Genomic DNA, 22,809 nt, shown 5'->3' on the forward strand with positions numbered 1-22,809 from the left:
AATTGGGACGTTTCCTCAAACTGTGTAAACATTGAGGTACGGCGAAGGTTCATCCTTTGCCAAAGGAGATGATGTTGTCATAACTCCACTGTGCATTGTCCTATAACCACCAAACTTCTGTCTCATGATAAGAGTCCAAGCCTGAACTGCTCTATGTGTCAATATTTCCTCAGGGTCATAGCACCACCTACTGATCAGTGTGAAAATTAAGTTGTGACAGTTCCCAGTGCAACTATGCACTTTGAGATGTGATAACACAGATAAAAACTCACAACCAGCTCCTCCCAGTCAGGTTATGTCTGTGTTTCCTCCCTTCACAGGTGTGTCAGTCTAAGAACCAGTGAACAACAAGCTGTGAACTGTGGGAGCTGAGTCACTGCAGGGAGTGAACGAGAGGGGGAGGAGCAGAGATCTGTTCAGAGGTAGTGAACCTGTTCTACAGTCTCTGGCAGCAGCTGAAATGGAGCAGCAAGAAAATCACCTGGACAGAGAAAGATTCTCCTGTTCGATCTGTCTGGATCTACTGAAGGATCCGGTGACTACTGGCTGTGGACACAGCTACTGTAAGAGCTGTATTAACAACCACTGGGACAAAGAGGAGGGGAGAAGAAGCTACAGCTGTCCTCAGTGTAGACAGACTTTCAAACCGAGGCCTGTCCTGGTGAAAAGCACCATGTTAGCTGATTTAGTGGAGGAGCTGAAGAAGACTGGACTCCTAGCTGCTCCTGCTGATCACTGCTATGCTGGACCTGAAGATGTGGCCTGTGATTTCTGCACAGGGAGAAAACAGAAAGCTCTCAAGTCCTGTTTGAATTGTTTGGCCTCTTTTTGTGAAAAACACCTCCAGCCTCATCTTCAGTCAGCTCCATTTAAGAAGCACAAGCTGGTGGAGCCCTCAGCGAAGCTCCAGGAGAACATCTGCTCTCGTCACGACGAGGTGATGAAGATATTCTGCCGCACTGATCAGCAGTGTATCTGTTATCTCTGCTCTATGGATGAACATAAAGACCACGACACAGTGTCAGCTGCAGCAGAAAGGACTGAGAGGCAGAGAGAGCTCGGGCCGAGGAGACAAACAATCCAGCAGAGAGTCCAGGACACAGAGAAAGACCTGAAGCTGCTTCAACAGGAGGAGGAGGCTTTCAATGGCTCTGCTGACAAAGCAGTGGAGGACAGTGAGGAGATCTTCACTGAGCTGATCCATCTGCTGGAGAAAAGAAGCTCTGATGTGAAGCAGCAGATCAGATCCCAGCAGGAAACTGAAGTGAGTCGAGTCAGAGAGCTTCAGGAGAGACTGGAGCAGGAGATCACTGAGCTGAAGAGGAAAGACCATGAACTGAAGCAGCTCTCAGACACAGAGGATCACAACCAGTTTCTACACAACTACCCCTCACTGTCACCACTCAGTGAATCTACACCCTCATCCAGCATCAGGATCGGTCCTCTGAGGTACTTTGAGGACGTGACAGCAGCTTTGTCACAGGTCAGAGGTCAACTACAGGACATTCTGAGTGAGACAGAGACAGAGATTTTACAGATTGTGTCTCAAGTGGATGTTTTACTGCGACAACCAGAGCCAGAGACCAGAGCTGACTTCTTAAAATATTCACAGGAAATCACACTGGATCCAAACACAGTAAACAAACGTCTGTTATTATCTGAGGGAAACAGAAAAGTAACACGTCTGCAGAAAAAAATGGCTTATTCTGGTCACCCAGACAGATTCACTGGTTATAGTCAGGTCCTGAGTAGAGAGAGGCTGATCGGACGTTGTTACTGGGAGGTGGAGGTGGAGGTGTGGTTGAGAGGAGTTTGTGTAGCAGTCACATACAAGAATATCAGCAGAGCAGGAGGCTCAGAATGTCTATTTGGATACAATGATAAATCTTGGTCATTAATTTGTAATGGATGCGGTTATTACTTTCGTTACAACCGCATCTGGACTCGAGTGTCAGGTCCTTGGTCCTCCAGAGTAGGAGTGTACCTGGATCACAGAGCAGGTGTTCTGTCCTTCTACAGCGTCTCTGACACCATGACTCTCCTCCACAGAGTCCAAACCACATTCACTCAGCCTCTCTATGCTGGGGTTGGGGTTTTTTCTGAATCCACAGCTGAGTTCTGTAAACTCAAATAGACTCGAGTCATTAAAAGCAGTGATTTAGAATCTGTGTGTAAATCTTTAACTTCTTTTTCTCCATGTTTGTTGATCAAAGTTCGTCGTGGTGACGTTTCTGCTCCGCACAGAGATCAGCTGTCAATCAAACACTGACCTTCCTTTATCACACATATTTAGTTCTCACTTCGCAAAGACAGAAATCTATAATTACACTGACATTAATGTGTTTGAAAGAACTGATGTTGCTGTTGTTTTCTAAATCAAAGTAGAAATCAGGTTGTGTGATGTTTAAGAACCTGTGTTGATCCTGATTAGTGTTGCAGAGGGTCGGAACATTTCCGGAAACTTTCTGGAAACTTTCCACAGGAAGTTAAGCTCAGGAATTTTGGAAATGTTGACCCTTTTTTGCAGAAGTTACGGGGAACTTAAAGGAAGTTTAAAACCAGACGAGGCGAGCCAAGCTCAGCTGGAGCCTGGAGGCATCTGGTTTGGAACATTGTCTGCCAGAAAAGTAAACCTATGACTTTGTGTTGTTGTTGAACGTCTTTGTCATTACCTAGCATGTGATTACTTGTTACATTGAAGCCGTGTTCATGTTAATACCAAGTTCATTTGTATATGGTAGGCTAACCTTTTACAGCCGTGAGAGTACGATGTATGTAAAGTTGCAATCAGAAATATTCAACCCCCCAAATATTTAAGGATTTATCAATTAAAGTTTTTTCAAAGAGCAAGATTCTGCTTCAAATGACTTCTTTATAAATTGAGTAAAACAGAAAATCAACACAGAAAATGCATAATGTAGTATTTGTGTGTAACAGTATAGTTTGTTAAGATATAATATAATATATAATATTGTTGTTTTTAAGGCTGTCTGACAGGTTTTTTTTATTAATTTATTTAATTTGTTTTTACTCCCGAATCTGATTGAGATTCAAGTTTAGCAATTTATATTTATATAATTCAAAACACCAATTTACAAATGCAAAGCTGGTGGAATAATCTCAGTATTTGCTCTTCAACTGACTTAGTTCTATATCAGCTTTCTCGATAATATATTGCTTCCTATGTTTTAATCAAGCCTGCAGTATACATTTGTTTAGTCTTTCAGGTAGGATGCAGATTGATAAATCTAATACCTGGAATACTAGTATAACAAAGAACAAAACATTTTAAGGTTTTAGATTTGATAACAACATCGTATCTAAACACTGACAGACAGTGAGGCCCTATTGAAATGGTAAGGATTATTATTATTCAGGCAAATTAACTGGCTTTTGAGGGCTTTAACATGCTCAAGTTCTTGCCAAAATTTGCAAAAAATTAGAAAGTGGTGAAAATGTACGTATTCTGGAATAATTTGCAATGGGCGTGGCAAAATGGCTCAACGGTGCCCCCCGAGACCCCCGGAACGTGTTCACACTGACCGATCTTCACAAAAATTGATACACAGGTGTATCATGACCAGACAAACGAAAAAGGAGATGGTGTTGTCATAACTCCACTCTGCATTGTCCTATCAGCACCAAACTTCTGTCTCATGATCAGAGTCCAAGCCTGAACAGCTCTATGTGTCAATATTTCCTCAGGGTCATAGCGCCACCTACTGATCAGTGTGAAAATGAAGTTGTTGTATTTATTACTTATTTTTTTCAGGCTAAACACATGCAACGCTTCAAAATACATGTGCTCGGGCCCGTTCAATGCTGCTTTGCAGTCCTAGAAATGTTAGAAATTGTATTTCATAGTTGGTACTTTCCCGGGTTGAGCAATCCTGGTTACTTGTGCTTTTCATTTGAGAAGCCCTTTGTAAGTTGGTTTTTACTCCACTGAAAATATCCTTTCTGGAAACTTTGAAGAATTTGAATCTTACAACCTGTGCTGTTCTGAGCTGAAGGTGACAGTTCCAAGTGCAACTATTTTTTCTTTGTCTTCTTATTATTTCTGTTATTATTATTACTAGAACTAGTAGTAGCAGTGTAGTAATGATGGTATATCATTCTTACTCATCTTTGTCTTCTTGTTTCTGTTATTATTATTATTCCTAGAAGTAGAACTAGTAGTAGTTTTATAGTAATAGTGGAATTATTATTATTTGTATTTGTATTACTAGCAGTAGATGTACCAGTTTTAATAGTATAGTAATGATGGTATATCGTTCTTGTTCGTCTTCATCTTCTTCTTGTTTGTGTTAATATTATTCCTAAAAGTAATAGCAGTTTTATAATAATCATGGAAATATTATTTTTATTTGTATTATTACTAGAAGTAGTTGCACTAGTATTAGAAGTATATTATATAGTAATCATTCTTATTCACCTTCTCGTTAATTCTCTTGAAATTATGAATAATGTTGTTATCATTAGTAATATAAATATTATTAATATTAGCACTAGCAGTAGTTGTATAGTTATAATAAAGATAACATTTATAATACGACTATTATGCAGTTATTGTTGTGGTACAGACTCGTCCACTGCTGCTGGCGCTGATATTTCCGAGGGCCCGTGAAGGCGTCGTATGTGTGCAGGGTGTCATGGCGGACAGGAAGCAGCAGAAGATGAGGCCTGAGTCTCTTTAGCCGCGGGTTCGATCCCTCCTGTCTCCTGTGTCCGTCCCTCTTGTCCACCCGGGACAAAGTGGACTTGTCCTCTTCTTCCTCCTCAGCTGCAGAAGAACTCAGGTCAGTTTCTAAAGTCGCTGCTTCCCGCGGTGACGCTGCAGGAAACCTCCGGAGCTTCATCATCTTCATAATCTTTAATATGATAAACAACAACCTGTGTTCTAACCCGTTATAAACTGTGGCTAAAGTTCGTTTGCATCCTGGAAGTTAGCTTAAACTTATGTATAATAATAACAACCTTCATACGTCACTTGGAACATCTGGCTCTACATGTGGATTCGGGCCCAGCTGTGAATCTGACATCTGGATGTTATCATGAATCCAACAAGGCTGTTCATATTTTAAATTATGAATAATAGTGGACCTGGTATAGATCCCTGTGGTTCACCTTTTATTAAAACTCATAAAGTTACAGTCATCAGCTCGAGTTCTACCATAAGAAATAATTTACAAACCAATTATAACAATTTTTCAAGATTCAGCTAAAGTTGTGGAAATTTCCAGAACTAGCCGATGACATTATTGTGCAAATTAAGATTATAACTTTTCACCGTAACCATGGTAACGACAGAGGAACAGAGATCTTTAAAAGATTCCAGAACCAAATTGCTGGGACGTTGCGTTCCAGTGAAAAGTTTAAAACAACAAACATATTTTTTTTACTACTGTATATCCCGCCTATAGTGTATTCATATTTATATATATTTATATTTTTATCCTGCTCATAGTGTATTCATCGTCCTTATATCATACAATTCCTGTTAATACTGTAATATTCCATATATATTTCTTACTGTACAGATCTATTTATTTACATTTTCACTTTATTAGCACATTACTCTGCGGTTTATGTTTTAAATTATGAATAATAGTGGACCTGGTATAGATCCCTGTGGTTCACCTTTTATTAAAACTCATAAAGTTACAGTCATCAGCTCGAGTTCTACCATAAGAAATCATTTACAAACCAATTATCCAATCTTTCAAGTTTCAGCTAAAGTTGTGGACAATTTCAGGAACTAGCCGATGGCATTATTGTGCAAATTAAGAGTATAACTTTTCACCGTAACCATGGTAACGGCAGAGGAACAGAGATCTTTACAAGATTCCAGAACCAAATTGCTGGGACGTTGCGTTCCAGTGAAAAGTTTAAAACAACAAACATATTTTTTTACTACTGTATACCCAGCCTATAGTGTATTCATATTTATATTTTTATCATGCTCATAGAGTATTCATCGTCCTTATATCTTACAATTCCTGTTAATACTGTAATATTCCATATATATTTCTTACTGTACAGATCTATTTATTTACATTTTCACTTTATTAGCACATTACTCTGCGGTTTATGTTTTAAATTATGAATAATAGTGGACCTGGTATAGATCCCTGTGGTTCACCTTTTATTAAAACTCATAAAGTTACAGTCATCAGCTCGAGTTCTACCATAAGAAATAATTTACAAACCAATTATCCAATCTTTCAAGAGTCTTTATTCGTTCAGTTAAGGTTGTGGACAATTTCCAGAACTAGCCGATGGCATTATTGTGCAAATTAAGAGTATAACTTTTGACCGTAACCATGGTAACGACAGAGGAACAGAGATCTTTAAAAGATTCCAGAACCAAATTGCTGGGACGTTGCGTTCCAGTGAAAAGTTTAAAACAACAAACATATTTTTTTACTACTGTATATCCCGCCTATAGTGTATTCATATTTATATATATTTATATTTTTATCCTGCTCATAGTGTATTCATCGTCCTTATATCTTACAATTCCTGTTAATACTGTAATATTCCATATATATTTCTTACTGTACAGATCTATTTATTTACATTTTCACTTTAATATGCACATTACTCTGCGGTTTATGTTTTAAATTATGAATAATAGTGGACCTGGTATAGATCCCTGTGGTTCACCTTTTATTAAAACTCATAAAGTTATAGTCATCAGCTCGAGTTCTACCATAAGAAATCATTTACAAACCAATTATCCAATCTTTCAAGAGTCTTTATTCGTTCAGCTAAAGTTGTGGACAATTTCAGGAACTAGCAGATGGCCTTATTGTGCAAATTAAGAGTATAACTTTTCACTGTAACCATGGTAACGACAGAGGAACAGAGATATTTAAAAGATTCCAGAACCAAATTACTGGGACATTGCGTTCCAGTGAAAAGTTTAAAACAAACATATTTTTTTATTACTGTATACCCAGCCTATAGTGTATTCATATTTATATTTTTGTATTCATCGTCCTTATATCTTACAATTCCTGTTAATATTGTAATATTCCATATATATTTGTTACTGTACAGATCTTATTTATTTACATTTTCACATTAATACTCTGCACTTTTACTGCCTTTTTTGCACTTCTGGTTAGATGCTGAACTGCATTTCGTTGTATAAGTACTTGTACTGTGCAATGACAATAAAGTTTAATCTAATCTAATCTAATCTAATATTTAAAAACAACAATTAAAACCAGTATCTCGAGGAAATGCAAGGAAACGTGTTGATAAAGTTTTGTTGTGACAGGTCAATTGTCATGTGAGCTTCTTTGAATGCTGTAAAAATGAATTGAGATTTAGTGTGTGTACCCAGAAACACATAATTTGTGTTGTTTTAAAACGTGTCTGACCGAAGCGTCCTTCATTTGTGGAACTCAGGAGAAAGTCTGGACCCTGTTGTGCCGACATTCTCCAGACTTCATGTCTCTTATCTGAGGCTTGTTGCTGCTCATAGGGGGGGGGGTTCCACGGTTGCCTTTTTATGGCCGGGCCGGACTCAGCTGTGGAGGAACCAGGGATTTGTGTCACTCTGATGTCTGCACTGAGAGAGAGCAGCTGTCTCACTGAGCAAAAGCTGCTGAGTCATGCTCCGGTAAAGAATGTCTGTATAACTGCAGGAAAAGATCCCACCAGTTTGTATTTCAAACTTTTCAAACCTTTCAAACCAGAATAATACACGTGAACAGCCGAGTTTGAGGAAGGTCGTTCACAGTCGAGTTGTTTCACTGTCGTTATCGGTAATTACCAGCTTGCACCAGTAAGGGGCGTCGGTCTCACTGGGACAGAGACATGCAGAACACACTGTACACACTGTACACCAGTATGTGGAGTGCTGGTGATTTACCAGTTCAAATGCACAGAGCAGATGAATAGTCGGGACTGTTGGAAGCCAAACTGTAATGAACCTGTTGATCTGACTCAGACCCTGCAGCCAGTGAACTAAGCCAACTCTGTTCTTCACTTTAAATGAAACAAGATGATGCTTTGTGTTTTTTTGTAATCTGAGTTTGTTGCCTTTTGTATTTGTGCTCCAATATCTGAGAGTAAAGTTTTTACAGATGTTTGCAGAACTCGTGCAGATGCATTTCAGCCTCGTCCACATTACAACGTGAAGATTTAAAATCTAATCAGCAGATGAACTGATAATGAAATTCAATATCTTTGTGTTTTCAACCGCTGTCAGACAATATGAAAATATGTTTCGTAGAAAGTTGCCATTTCTCACTTTAAACTTATCTCAGTGTCTGTGTTTGCAGTAGTTTGTGCATCTTCATTCATCTTTATTCTTCCCGACTGAAGTCACAGAACCTCTCATCAACCTTTTCAAGGATAAGAAAAATATATATAAAAATATACACCCACCAACCCTCCTCTGGAGTTATAGACCGGATGTTACTCATAAAACTGAAAGACGCTGCAGAACCCTGAAGCTGCACAGATGTCTGTCCACCTGTTTATTCAAAGTTGAGTTAATCTGTAAAATATCAAGCATCAGTTCCATTTTTGTTATCTTAGGAATCATTGCCAAATACATTTTTTTAAGATATATATATCGACATCAGTCAGTCCCCAGAAATCCATTTGACTCAGGTTCTACTTGTGAGTAGCATCCTGAGAGTGTTTTTATCCAGAATACAGCCAGAGGTCATGAGTTCATCTCCAGGGGAAAGACAGACGTGTACTGTTATGGTACCTGATGACAGCTGGGGGGGGGGGGGGCTCAGAGACCATGCCACCTATATGGCGAAGGGGGGGGGGGCAGATGCCTGGCTGTTACACTGCTCTCTCTGTGCTCTTCCCTCATAGCTGTGGGATTGTGTCTCTGCCATGTCCCTCCCTCCAGTATAAATGTCTTCTAGTTATTCCTGGAGCCGGTTGGTAAACACAAGTTGCTCAACACACTTCCTTCCTTCCTTCCTTCCTTCCTTCCTTCCTTCCTTCCTTCCTTCCTTCCTTCCTTCCTTCCTTCCTTCCTTCCTTCCTTCCTTCCTTCCTTCCTTCCTTCCTTCCTTCCTTCCTTCCTTCCTTCCTTCCTTCCTTCCTTCCTTCCTTCCTTCCTTCCTTCCTTCCTTCCTTCCTTCCTTCCTTCCTTCCTTCCTTCCTTCCTTCCTTCCCTGCTGCACTTTGAAGCCATCCTCATGTTTTATGTTCGTGATAATGCGAGAAGGGGAAAAGAGATAAAACGGTCCAAAACATGGAAGACGAAGACCAGATGTTATTGTTGAATGACTGAGCTGCTTTCCTGGGAAGAGACATTTTTAGCATTTGCACGCGGGACAGGAGTCGTAAGAAATCACTGAAACGACTGGAGGAAAGGAAAGCTCATCACTGCTATGTAAGGAGAAGCCATTTCCCTTCTAACATAAAGACGATTGCTTAAACACGAGGGAGGAAGATGTGTGTTTCCAGTGCAGATCTGGGTTGTGGGTAGGGTTGCTAAATTCCGGGAATATTCAAAGCTGGAAACTTTCCATGGGAATATACAGGAATACACGGGAATTAACGCGAATTAACGGGAATAAACTGGATATTGTGTGGATAATTTATACTAAATGTATTTACCTTGTCATATACAGACATAAATATAAACATGTTGTTTTGTCATAGGCTGATTTGAGCCCTGAGGAAACTTTGGGCACTTGACTATATGCTTCTGCATCGTTGTGTCATTCTTAACATAGGTCTTTGCACAGTATTTGCAAATGTACACAGCCTTTCCTTCTACATTGGATGGGGTGAAATGTCTCCACACATGAGAGAGTGCACGTGGCATTGTTCTGTAGAATAAGATGAGAAAAAAGTTTGTAAAAAAACACTAATGCAATGCCAGAGATATAAATAGTTAGCCAAACAATTGGAATCGTCTGTAAACATATTTTACAATTGATGGATAAATGAATGGAAATAGTCTAGATGAACAGATGAACAATCCTCAATCAGCATACTAATATATTTTCCCAGTAATATCATGGAAACTTACCTGACTAGTCCTGCACTCTACAGCAGGCCTCAATAGCCCTGCTGTAGAGTGAAGCATGCTGGGAGTTATCTGTGCATGTGATGGAAGAACGCATCTTTACATCTTTAAAATAGAGTATTGAAGGATGTTTTTATTGCTCAGCGTTTCATTTGCGTAGTTTTTTTTTTTTTTAAATTCCCAAAATTTCCGAGCTTAACTTCCCATGGAAAGTTTCCGGAAAGTTTCTGGAAATTTACCGGAAACTTTCGGTCCCTTTGCAACCCTGGTTGTGAGGCCCTGTCTGCCCTTCACGGGTTCAGTTTGATCCCTCCGAGCCGAGAGCACCGCTGCATTGTTGAACCCCGGTGTGGAATGTGAGCTAAGTCCTTTGGCCAGAGGACCAGGGGCCTTATTACAGCCTTTAAACAAATCTCTGTAAAGAGATACCTGTGTATTTCGAGAAGGAATGATCATCTCCCAATGTTGACAGGAGCCTCGGATTGGCCGTTAAATTCACGTCCATGTGAAGTCAACAAAAGTCTGTTCAAGTATTTTAGCTTTTTTTTTCCTCCTGGCGATTTTACAGGAATGTAGACCTGAAATTTAATCCACAACACAAGGTCTAAATCCACTGTACCTCTCTGTAAGCTGCAAGGAGTTATAGGAAGCTATAAATAGAAAGATTGTTTTATCATCATATAAACTATTTCAGAATTAAAAAAAACAGAATTTAGGGTCAGGTTTTTAAAACAAACAGAAAAGAATAAAAATATTCTGTAGTACGAGTGTTGATTTCAACATTCTTGATGAAGGCTGCAACTGCTCATGACCCAAATATATTAATTTCAAAGCTTCAACTAGCAACAGAATTCTCTAGTGGCTCCTCTGTTTTGATTAGTGTATCATCAAATTAAAAAAAAAATTTCTGCTGATTAATTTACTCATTTCGTAATTACGAAGGTCGGATTTCAGAAGCTGTAACTTTCATATTTGTTTGGTGAGTCTTCAGGCTAATGTTAGTTATTCTCTTCCGAGAGGAGGTCATGTGATCGGAGACTGAAGAATTATGACTCAAAAGACGTTTAAGTGTGTTTACATCATCGTTTTCAAGATTGTTGTATCATATAGACTATTTCAGAATTAAAAAAAACAGAATGTAGGGACAGAAAATAATCCATATAAGGGTTCATAGAATAATTATATAATTATTTTTTAAATTTTAATTAATAATAATAAATATTCTGTAGTACGAGTGTTGATTTAAACATTCTTGATGAGGTCTGCAAAAGCTCATAACCCAAATATATAGATTTTCAAGCTTCAGCTTCTCTAGTGGCTCTTCTGTTTTGATAAGTGTATCATCAAATTAAGAAAAACATTTCTGCCGATTAATTTACTAAATACATAATCTGGAATCCAATTTACTGTAGTTTAAGACGAGGACCAGTAACAAGCTCATATTTCAGAAGCTGTAACTTTCATATTTGTTTGGTGAATCGACAGGCTAATTCTGAAAAGGAGGTCATGTGATCGGAGTCTGACGAATCGTGACTCAAAAGACGTTTGAGTGTGTTTACATCATCCTTTTCAAAATAAAACCGGGTCATCACTCTGCCTTGTTTCCAACCTTCTGTCTTCTCTGAAACTCTGGAGCAACGTGGACGTGTTTTCAGATGTAAACTTCTGATCTTGTGGACGAAGCCTCCGACAGGAAGCTCTGTGTGTGTTTGCTCTGGATTCTTCTCGCTCCTCTCGATGACGACTTCCTCTCACTGGCTGACCACAGACACATACCAGTAGAAAAAGGGGAGGGGCGGGGTCTACACTCTCTCCCTACAGCGTCAGCTCACGGCATGTTAGGTGTTCGCCCCAAAGCCCCCCCCCCCTCTGGAACTGGACACTGCTGGTGTATTAATAGACCCGGAGCACAAGCGAGCTCTCTTTCTTAAACACAAGTAAGGAGCTGGTGGAACTCTCGGGTCGAGCAGCGCTGTTGAATAATCTAGACGCTTGTTCTCTGGGATTGTTTAACGTATCTAAGGAAGTCAGGTAGGGACAGAGCAGCTTATGGATTTGAATTTCAATTTATTAAAACCTATGTTCATTGTCCGGTAACATCGGTGAAACGTCGGCTTTAATGTCTCTGCTGTTATTCGCTACTTGGCTTGTATTTGCTTTTAAGCATTTCCTCTGGGATTGAAGAGTCAGATATGAAACTTAATACATCTTTTGTTTTTGAACTGTGAAACTTTTCTTGAATGAAATTGCATTATAGATATTTCTCATTAACTTTTGGCATTATATACCACTGTGTTTCCATCAATCATCAATTCTAATAATCATATTTTATTGAACAACTATTTATTAATCAGGAAAATGGCTTTAATTTTGGCTTTAATGTCTCTGCTGTTATTCGCTACTTGGCTTGTGTTTGCTTTTAAGCATTTCATCTGGGATTGAAGAGGCAGATATGAAACTTAATACATCTTTTGTTTTTAAACTGTGAAACTTTTCTTGAATGAAATTATACATTATAGATATTTCTCATTAACTTTTGGCATTATAGACCCCTGAGTTTCCATCAATCGTCAATTCTAATAATAAACTAATAGATCTGCTTCTCAATTTTGAGAATTAAAATGTTGTATTGTCAAAACAAGTGATTTGAAGATGTCTGTTTTGGCTTCAGGAAACAATTTTTGGGATATTTGATTGAACAACTATTTATTAATCAGGAAAATGGCTTTAATTTTGGCTTTAATGTCTCTGCTGTTATTCGCTTCTTGGCTTGTATTTGCTTTTAAGCATTTCATCTGGGATTGAAGAGGCAGATATGAAACTTAATACATCTTTTGTTTTTGAACTGTGAAACTTTTCTTGAATGAAATTGCATTATAGATATTTCTCATTAACTTTTGGCATTATAGACCCCTGAGTTTCCATCAATCATCAATTCTAATAATCATATTTTATTGAACAACTATTTATTAATCAGGAAAATGGCTTTAATTTTGGCTTTAATGTCTCTGCTGTTATTCGCTACTTGGCTTGTATTTTCTTTTAAGCGATTCCTGATATTGAAGAGGCAGATATGAAACTTAATACATCTTTTGTTTTTAAACTGTGAAACTTTTCTTGAATGAAAATATACATTATAGATATTTCTCATTATCTTTAGCATTATAGGCCCCTGAGTTTCCATCAATCATCAGTTCTAATAATCAATTCATGAATGTTTGCTTCTCAATTGTGAGAAATTGAATGTTGAATTGTCTTTTCGGGTTCAGGAAACGTTTTTTTCGATATTTTATGAAACAAACTAATTATTAAACAAGAAAAAATTTGCAAATTCATTGATAATGAAAGGAGTTGTTAGTTATATTATTGATTTGAATTTCAGTTTATTCGAACATATGTCCGGTAACATCGGTGAAACGTCGGCTTTAATGTCTCTGCTGTGATCGCTACTTGGCTTGTATTTGCTTTTGAGCATTTCATCTGGGATTGAAGAGGCAGATATGAAACTTAATACATCTTTTGTTTTTGAACTGGGAAACTTTTCTTGAATGAAAATAAACATTATAGATATTTCTCATTATCTTTAGCAATATAGGCCCCTGAGTTTCCATCAATCATCAATTCTAATAATAAAAATTAATAGATTTGCTTCTCAGTTGTGAGAATTTGAATGTTGAAAGTCAAAACAAGTGATTTGAAGATGTCTGTTTTGGCTTCAGGAAACAATTTTTGGGATATTTTATTGAACAACTATTTATTAATCAGGAAAATGGCTTTAATGTCTCTGCTGTTATTCGCTACTTGGCTTGTATTTGCTTTTAAGCATTTCATCTGGGATTGAAGAGGCAGATATGAAACTTAATAAATCTTTTGTTTTTAAACTGTGAAACTTTTCTTGAATGAAATTATACAATATAGATATTTCTCATTATCTTTAGCATTGTAGACCCCTGAGTTTCCATCAATCATCAGGTCTAATAATCAATTCATGAATGTTTGCTTCTCAATTGTGAGAAATTGAATGTTGAATTGTCAGGAAACGTTTTTTTCGATATTTTATGAAACAAACTAATTATTAAACAAGAAAAAATCAGCAAATGAATCGATAATGAAAGGAATTGTTAGTTGTACCAGGTTGATTTAAACTTTCTCTGTCCCACAGATGAAATCAACGTTCTGATCACCACCACCAGAGATGGATCCACCAGAGCGAGCCGAGCCGGAGAAGCCCGTCCTGCAGACGCAGCCGTCCACGCTGCCGTTCTTCGACACGGCTCACGCCTTCAACCTCCTTCGGGGAATCCACGAACTCAGAGCCGAGAGGAAGTTTTTCGATGTGACTCTTTGTGCCGAGGGCCGCGAGTTCCACTGCCACCGCACCGTGTTGGCCGCCGCCAGCACCTACTTCCGGGCCATGTTCACAGGAACGCTGAGGGAGAGCGTCATGGACCGGGTGGTTCTGCACGAGGTGTCGGCCGAGCTCCTGGGTCTGCTGGTGGACTTCTGCTACACGGGCCGGGTCACCGTCACTCAGGACAACGTGGACCTGCTCCTGAAGACGGCCGATCTGTTTCAGTTCCCCTCGGTGAAAGAAGCCTGCTGTGCGTTCCTGGAGCAGCGGCTGGACATCTCCAACTGCTTGGAGATCCAGGACTTTGCGGAGGCGTTCGCCTGCAGAGAGCTGGCAACCAGCGCTCGCCGCTTTGTCCTGAAGAACATCATGGAGCTGGCGAAGGGGATGGACTTTGAGCGATTGCCCTGGAAGCGCCTGCTGGAGTTCATGTCCGATAACGAGCTGGGCGTGGACAAGGAGGAGACGGTTTATCAGATCGCGGTGCGCTGGGTGAAGTGCGACCTCCAGCGGCGGCTCCACTACTGGCCCGAGCTCCTCCAGCAGGTCCGCCTCCCGTTCGTCAGGAGGTTCTTCCTGTTGGCCCACGTGGAGAGCGACCCGCTGGTCTACCTGTCGCCCACCTGCCTGCGCATGGTCAACGAAGCCCGCAGCTTCCAGTCCTGCGAGTACGACCGCCACGACCGGCCCTGCCACCGCATGCGCCCACGCCCGTCCACGGGCCTGGCAGAAATCCTGGTGGTGGTGGGCGGCTGCGACCAGGACTGTGACGAGCTGGTCACGGTGGACTGCTACAACCCCCAGACGGGACAGTGGCGCTACCTGGCCGAGTTCCCGGACCACCTCGGGGGGGGCTACAGTATAGCTGCCCTGGGAAACGACATGTACGTGACCGGTAAGACAATCAATGACACTCAAGCATCTTTACAACACACTCTTCTACACAACACTGTGTCGGGGAGCTCCAGAGACCGTGTGGCTACAGTGGTTACAGTGGTTACCGTGGTTACAGTGGTTACCGTGGTTACCGTGGTTACAGTGGTTACAGTTGCAGTGTGTGTCAGTCAGTACATTTCCACTCCTGTTCCTTCGTATTATGAATTGGTCGTCAGGCGTGAGGGCTTATAAATAAACCGCCGTCTCTTTGGCTGGTGTGTGTCTGTCTGTGTGTGTGTGTGTCTGTGTGTGTGTGTCTGTGTGTGTCTCTGTGGGTGTGTGAGTAAGACGGGACATGATGTGCTGCCAGGATGCCAGTGGTGTCATCATCAATATCATCACCAGCATTGTTCGCTTGAGTTTCCCTCGACACATCATCTGAGACCTTGAGTCAGAGATGGAAGGAGACTGATGACGAACCATGAGATTAGCATTTAGCTCAGTGACTCGACAGAAATAATTATTACGTCTACAGGCAGATTTAGTCCGATTTCACCTCTGATACAGTTTATTTTGCACATTTAAGATGTCAGAGTTTCTGTATTTGAAACTATCAGAAGCTTCACTGACTTTTAACGGCAACAAAAGAGCTTCAAGTATTAACTCCCACCAAAACGTCCTGATTTTATTCAAAGCATATTCCCCTGTTGATGTTCATTAGTTTTCCTGTGAAAAGGGTTTTAGATTTACTTTGGCAATGATTTCATATTGATTTCAAAAAGTGCACAGGGACCTCAGTGAAGGAAGACAACCCTTTTCTGGATTTAGTTTTGTTTATAATACATATAACAGCGGATAAAGATATTTTCCATGCCACTTGTCATGGTTTCATCCCTGCGTCTGTCAGGCGGCTCCGACGGCGCTCGCCTCTACGATGGCGTGTGGCGCTACAAGTCCAGCGTCAACGAGTGGACCGAGGCGGCGCCCATGCTGAAGGCCCGCGAGTACCACAGCTCCTGCGTGGTGAAGGGTCAGCTCTACGTGGTGGCGTCGGACAGCACCGAGCGCTACGACCACGCCCTGGACTGCTGGGAGGCGCTACCCGCCATGCTGCACCCGATGGACAACTGCTCCACCACGGCGTGCAACGGACGCTTGTACGCCATCGGCTGCCTCACCGGAGAGGACACCATGGCCATCCAGAGCTACGACTCGGACGCCAACCGCTGGGTCATGGTGAACTGTGGTCAGCTGCCTCCGTGGTCCTTCACGCCCAAAACGCTGACCCTCAACGGCCTCATCTACTTCGTCAGGTCAGAAGGAAACCGATGTTTTTACAGTTTCACATCTGAACTGAATCTGAGAAGGTTTCTCTTCATGGCTCCTGTAGTTCCCTCATTTCTCTGGAACCTTCCTTATGGTTTTATATAGAGAGGCTCATATTGTGTTATTAATTAAGAGAAATTCAGAAAGTACGTGCTTGTTATATATAAAACATTTGATAACATTTGGTTTGTCTGCAGAGTGAGTAATTAGATAGATAGATAGATAGATAGATAGATAGATAGATAGATAGATAGATAGATAGATAGATAGATAGATAGATAGATAGATAGATAGATAGATAGATAGATAGATAGATAGATAGATAGATAGATAGATAGATAGATAGATAGATAGATAGATAGATAGATAGATAGATAGATAGATAGATAGATAGATAGATAGATAGATAGATAGATGGATACTTTATTAATCCCGAGGGAAATTTAGATCTTCCAGTAGCTTATACACTTTGCACACATGCACTCATTCTTCTATTAAATACAAAGAAGGTGCACAATCTTTTCTTGAGTTGCTTACATTTACATTCTGGTCGTTTTCTAATGTAAAATATATTTTTTGATTTCTTATTTACATTCTAAAGTCTGTAAGATCACGAGAACACTTTGGGTTATATGAGCTTTCAGTCAATTTATAATTAAACCACATGAATTTATAATTCTATTAAGAGTGGCTCATATTGTGTTATAATAAAACATTTTATAACTTGGTGTTTGTTTGCAGAGTGAGTACTTAAAACTTGCCCTTAAGGTAAATTTGGTTAGTAACACTTTTTAATACATAGGTTTTGAAGTGCTGGACCTTTTCTTAAGGTTGTGGTTATATGAGCTTTCAGTCAACTTATAATAAAACTACATGAATTTATAACAATAAAAGATCACAGACTTTCTCTAACGCAGTAAACCTGAGGATATAATTGATTATTGTTGATAAGATGTGACTGGTTCAATAGTTAACATTTGAATCATGGGTTGTTTTTGTCAGTGGCTTGACTTTGGTGTGTCTCTATTTGTAGGGATGACTCAGCGGAGGTGGATGTTTATAATCCCCAAAAGAACAAGTGGGACATGATAAGTCCGATGACCCAGGTTTGTATTTCACACCATGTGTTTCTCTGCTTTCGTTCTTCATGATCTCTCTGCGTCAACAGCTCCAAAGATGGTGATGAACACACACATGAACCAAAGTGATGGATGAGCGAATGTGGTCAAATATATCAGCTTGGTTATTTACTTTAAATCTATTTGATTATATTGATATTACTTAAAAAGTCAGTTTTATATGTTTCCTTTAACCTCAAGTTGGTTTATTTATCTTTTTTTCTACCGCTTTTTATTTTATTTGACTCATATCTATATTTTTAACCAGCTTAATGTTATTCTGCAGCATCAGTTTTTTTGTTGTGACACATTTTTAATCATCCAAATATTCCTTTTTTTCTTAAAGCAAGAAAAACAGATTCATGCTGATATGATAATAGTGTCTAGATATATATATTTTTACCCTTATTTTTACCTCATTTTAATTATTTTACTAACAGTCCTTTTTATTATATTTATTCACTTTTAGTTTTCCTTTAACCTCAAGTTGGTTTATTTATCTTTTTTTCTACCGCTTTTTATTTTATTTTACACATATCTATATCTTTAACCAGCTTTATGTTATTCTGTAGCATCAGTTTTTTTGTTGTGACACATTTTTAATCATCCAAATATTCCTTTTTTTCTTAAAGCAAGAAAAACAGATTCATGCTGATATGATAATAGTGTCTAGTTTTATATTTTTACTAGGGCTGGGCAAGTTAACTCGTTTTAATCGAGTTAACTCAAGTGATGAGTTAACTCGATTGTTTATCCGCCAATTATTTTCTTTTTTCCTGTTCTGCAGCAGTCAGCAACAGACTTTCACAAAATAAAAGCCTGACTTTCACAATAAAACAATAAATAATCAAACCTGAGTTAATGCGAGATAAAATAATTAATCAAGTTAACTCATCACTTGAGTTAACTCGATTGAAACGAGTTAACTTGCCCAACCCTAATTTTTACCCTTATTTTTACCTCATTTTAATTATTTTACTAACAGTCCTTTTTATTATATTAATTCAGTTTTAGTTTTAGCCCCAAAACTGATAAACAACAAAGTAAAAGTCCATTTATTTTTCATATCGTTGATGTATTTCCTGTCTGTTTCCCCAGGTGCACGTTGGAGGAAGCGTTGCAGCCTTGGGCGGTAAACTCTTTGTCTCCGGTGGTTACGACAACACCTTTGAGTTGTCGGACGTGGTGGAAGCCTTCGACCCCACCACCCGCTCCTGGGCCCTCGCCGGACGCCTGCCTCAGCCGACCTTCTGGCACGGCAGCGTCAGCATCTTCCGCCAGTTCATGCCTCAGGTGTCCAGCGCCTTCCGCCCGACCGACGCGCCCGAGACGAACCCCATCCACCTGCACCGCCACCAGCGCCACCAAGCGCTCCACAATCTCAACAACAATATCAACCAGAACCAGGATGTGAACCCGGCGCGCTGAGTCTGGACCTTGAGACCCTTCTCACATGTTTTCAGTCTGTTCTCCTCCATCGTGCCACCATGGGCTGACTGTGAATTCACCTCATCACTGTTGAAGCTGTTTCAGGCTGAAGAGACGAAGGAGAAGAATCCACCCGAGTACGAATCTGTCGTAGTGACAATCGTGTCTGTGACTGGAGGAAGAAGAGAAAGTCGTGTTCACAGGGAAACAGTTCTGGTTGTGTAACGGCCCCCCCCCGCTTCTCTTTTATTTTCACATCTGGCTTGCCGTAGTGACACCGTAAAACTGTAATTTTTACAGTTACAAGTTACAGAAAGATTTGAATCATTAAAACCAAAACACGAACATTAAAATCCAATGAACAAACAAATCGCCAGGTGAGACACATCTGACTCGTTAACGTGACGTAGCGACTCCCTTCCGGACTACCCGCAGCAGAGTGAATGGGACCAGCTTCATTACCTCGTTCCGCTTGGCGAGGGGTGTTAAAGGGACTCTTACCTTTGTTGCATTTTTACACTTTTTGTGGATAAGGTTAAATTGGTATTAATAAGGTAATGACACTCTAAAATGCAAGACAGACCCACCAGGAGTAAAAACAAACAATTATTTCACTCTCGTAATATTTAGTGAAAACTTCAACCAATAAAATTCTTCGGACCGAAGGACCTTATTGGCCGACAGACCTGTCTGTTTGCTGCATGGAAACAGACAGGAAGCCCGTCTGCTTCTTGTGGCGCATTCGGGCCCGCGTCATCAAGGCGCGTCCTCAACTAGAGGGTTTGTTTTGATTCCACGGCAGACAGTAGCGACCGTATCGACCGTAGCGACCGTAGCGACTGACGATGGCAGACCAAAGTGGTCCACGGCGTACTGAAACAGCCGCTCCCAGGGGGAAAAACAAAAGAAAAAACACCGCGGATGGGAACGAGGGGGTGGGGCATTGGAGGAAGGCGGGATGATTCGAATGTGCTGTAATTCTCAAATGCAACAAAGGTAAGAGTCCCTTTAAGCTGTAGTTGTTTGGATGGTTCTTTAGGTCTGAGAAAAGCTGGCGTCCGGTTTGGTTTCCGCTCCTATCTGTATTTTATCGCACTGGGGCGGAAACGAGGGAGCTGGTGTGTCGAATCAAACCGTCCGCTCCTTTGCTGCAGGTATTAATGCGAGGGGAGTCCCTACGTGTAAAAGACGACCAAATAAAAGAATAAAACAGTCTGCATAAACGGGCCGGTTAGCTGACAGTCACAGGTTGGTTCCTGTAGAAGCAGAGGGAAGTGTCTGAATGCTGCTCTGACAGGGAGGTGGGGGAGTTTCTTTTCAAAGTCATTATCCTCTAAAAGTTTTTATCTTTGAAACATACTGTGTGAAAACACTTTAAATTTCCGGCTGAAACGATTTATCACTTATCGCTCAAGCTTATTTGATAATAATCTTCTTTTTCTACCATAAAATGTTTCCCGGAGGTTCGAGCGTCTGTGTTTCACGACACCTTCGGCTCCAGAAAACTCAAATATTTCTCAATTTACAGACAATTAACAGAATATCAGCAGCAACAGTCGGAAATGTTTTTTATTTTTAAATAGCATCCTTTATTTTTAGAAAACCATGAGTCTGGTTAACTGCCCCCTTCCTTCGATGAAGAGCAGTAAAACAGATGCTTCTCTCGAGTTTTTATTCAGGAGCTATCAAACACCGGATGAGAACATCTGTGAGTCAGCAGCTGATCATTGTGGAATTTATTTTTCTACAAATGCATTAAATTTGAATTCTAAACGCACACAAGCACCAAAGTGAGTGTTTAGAAGCCTGATGAGGCGTCAGAGTGAAGTCTGACAAACATCCTCCTCTCATGTGAGTCTGTCACATGTGAAGACTTTGAGATATGATCCATCAGTCACTTGTATTCAAACTCTGACTCTTAAGGTTGCCAACTCCCTGAAAAATAAATAAGGGACACCTCATTTGAGCTCCTCTTTTTCTGAGTGAAACGATTTTTTAACTTTTTGACCCTGAATTGAATAAGATGCATATTTTTGAGTGACATGAACACATGGAAAACAAATTATTATCCAGCACTTCACTTAAATAATAAACAAAATTAACTCAGTAAAATAAGAATCTTTCTTAAACAGAAACCTGTCTTGCTTAACTTAAAACTGTATACATTAATATAAAACAATAGATAGAAAGCAGAACATCCATCCGGAAATAGTGCATATTTTTTGTGCAATAACAAAAGTGCAAACAGAACATGTTATGTGAATATGCTGTAAGCTCATTGATCCCAGAGCAGGACATTGCCTGGGAACAAGTTTACCGTAAATTTTCATATAAAGCGCCCGGGTTTTTCATTTTCCATTGGCATTTTGCTGACCATTTTTTAAATCTCACAGAAATAAGGGACAAATTGCGTCTCTTTTCAGCTCAATACGGGACAGGTGCTTATGTTCCCAAATACGGGACGATTCCGTTTTTCAAGGGACGGTTGGCAACACTACTGACTCTCCAACAGTGGTCGAGGAGCATTGTGGGTAATAAAGGCGCCAGGTCAATGTTTATCCTTTAAATCAGTCCAGAGTCCGACTGTTACTTTACTTTATTATTTAACCGTGATTCACCAGCAAGAAAGAAACCAAACGTTTGGCCCGGACACGACAACAATCTGTCTACATTCCAAAAACAGCTGCGATCACAATCGATATTCAGCAGTAAACAGACAGAAGGCTTCATCGGATGTGTTGACTTGTAGATATAGAAACACCAGAGAGTTCTGAACGTTGTGAAACCTTTTCATCACGGTACAACTTCTGCACTTGTTCAATATGAAGTGATGATGAGGCTGCACACACCCACCCCCCCCCCCCCCCTTTACAACCACCAGCAGAATGTGCATGAAGTATTTTCCTATAGAATTGTATTTATGATTTTTTTTTTTATGGATGCATTTGCTTAAGAACCAGAGCAGTGACACTAGTGAAGGGTTGGAGATCTCAACTGGAAAAATCTAAATAACTTGTGCTCTTGTGTAAAAAACAAACTTTTGCTTTAATTGAAATTGTAACTTTTGTGTGTTTCCATAGAACGTAGTCGTACGACGGCCATTTTCCTCTGACATCACACTCGGGGTGGGAAACGCAAAGACTGTTATGAACAGTTAAAATTCACTTTAGCATTGAATCGAGCATTTAAAATTAGGGCTGGGCAAGTTAACTCGTTTTAATCGAGTTAACTCAAGTGATGAGTTAACTCGATTAATTATTTGATCTCGCATTAACTCAGGTTTGATTATTTATTGTTTTATTGTGAAAGTCAGGCTTTTATTTTGTGAAAGTCTGTTGCTGACTGCTGCAGAACAGGAAAAAAGAAATAATTGGCGGATAAACAATCGAGTTAACTCGATTAAAACGAGTTAACTTGCCCAGCCCTATTTAAAATATAGAATTATATTACAAGCTTGGATCCTTTTTAATCTTATTTCCCATCTCCCACTGTGCTCGTCATTGCCTCCGTGGATTCAGCCCCCCCACCCCAGTATCCACCTGTAGACTCCGACTGGGATTATAAATATTTGCTCATCACTCCACTTAATATTAAAGTAATCATATCTAGCGTGACGTCAGAGGAACATCTCCGCAGTGTGACGATGATCTGTGCTGTTGTTCATTATAGTTTTCATACAGGTTTGTGTTGTTGAA

General features: G+C 40.0%; 2 protein-coding genes across 2 annotated transcripts; both read left to right on the plus strand.

Moving 5' to 3' along the window:
- The first annotated feature begins 460 nt into the window (after nt 1-460).
- Nucleotides 461-2,134, plus strand: LOC133005519 (tripartite motif-containing protein 16-like). The gene has a single exon (XM_061075223.1). It carries the CDS (start codon nt 461-463, stop codon nt 2,132-2,134), a length of 1,674 nt encoding a protein of 557 aa, XP_060931206.1.
- A 2,517-nt stretch (nt 2,135-4,651) lies between these two features.
- On the plus strand, nt 4,652-20,592 carry klhl21 (kelch-like family member 21). The gene is made up of 5 exons (XM_061075402.1): nt 4,652-4,799; nt 14,178-15,261; nt 16,150-16,555; nt 17,602-17,674; nt 18,785-20,592. Exons 2-5 carry the CDS (start codon nt 14,211-14,213, stop codon nt 19,112-19,114), a joined length of 1,860 nt encoding a protein of 619 aa, XP_060931385.1. The 5' UTR covers nt 4,652-4,799; nt 14,178-14,210; the 3' UTR covers nt 19,115-20,592.
- The last annotated feature ends 2,217 nt before the right edge of the window (nt 20,593-22,809 follow it).

The sequence above is a fragment of the Limanda limanda genome, chromosome 7, assembly GCF_963576545.1.
Source record: "Limanda limanda chromosome 7, fLimLim1.1, whole genome shotgun sequence".
Taxonomy (NCBI): Eukaryota; Metazoa; Chordata; class Actinopteri; order Pleuronectiformes; family Pleuronectidae; genus Limanda; species Limanda limanda.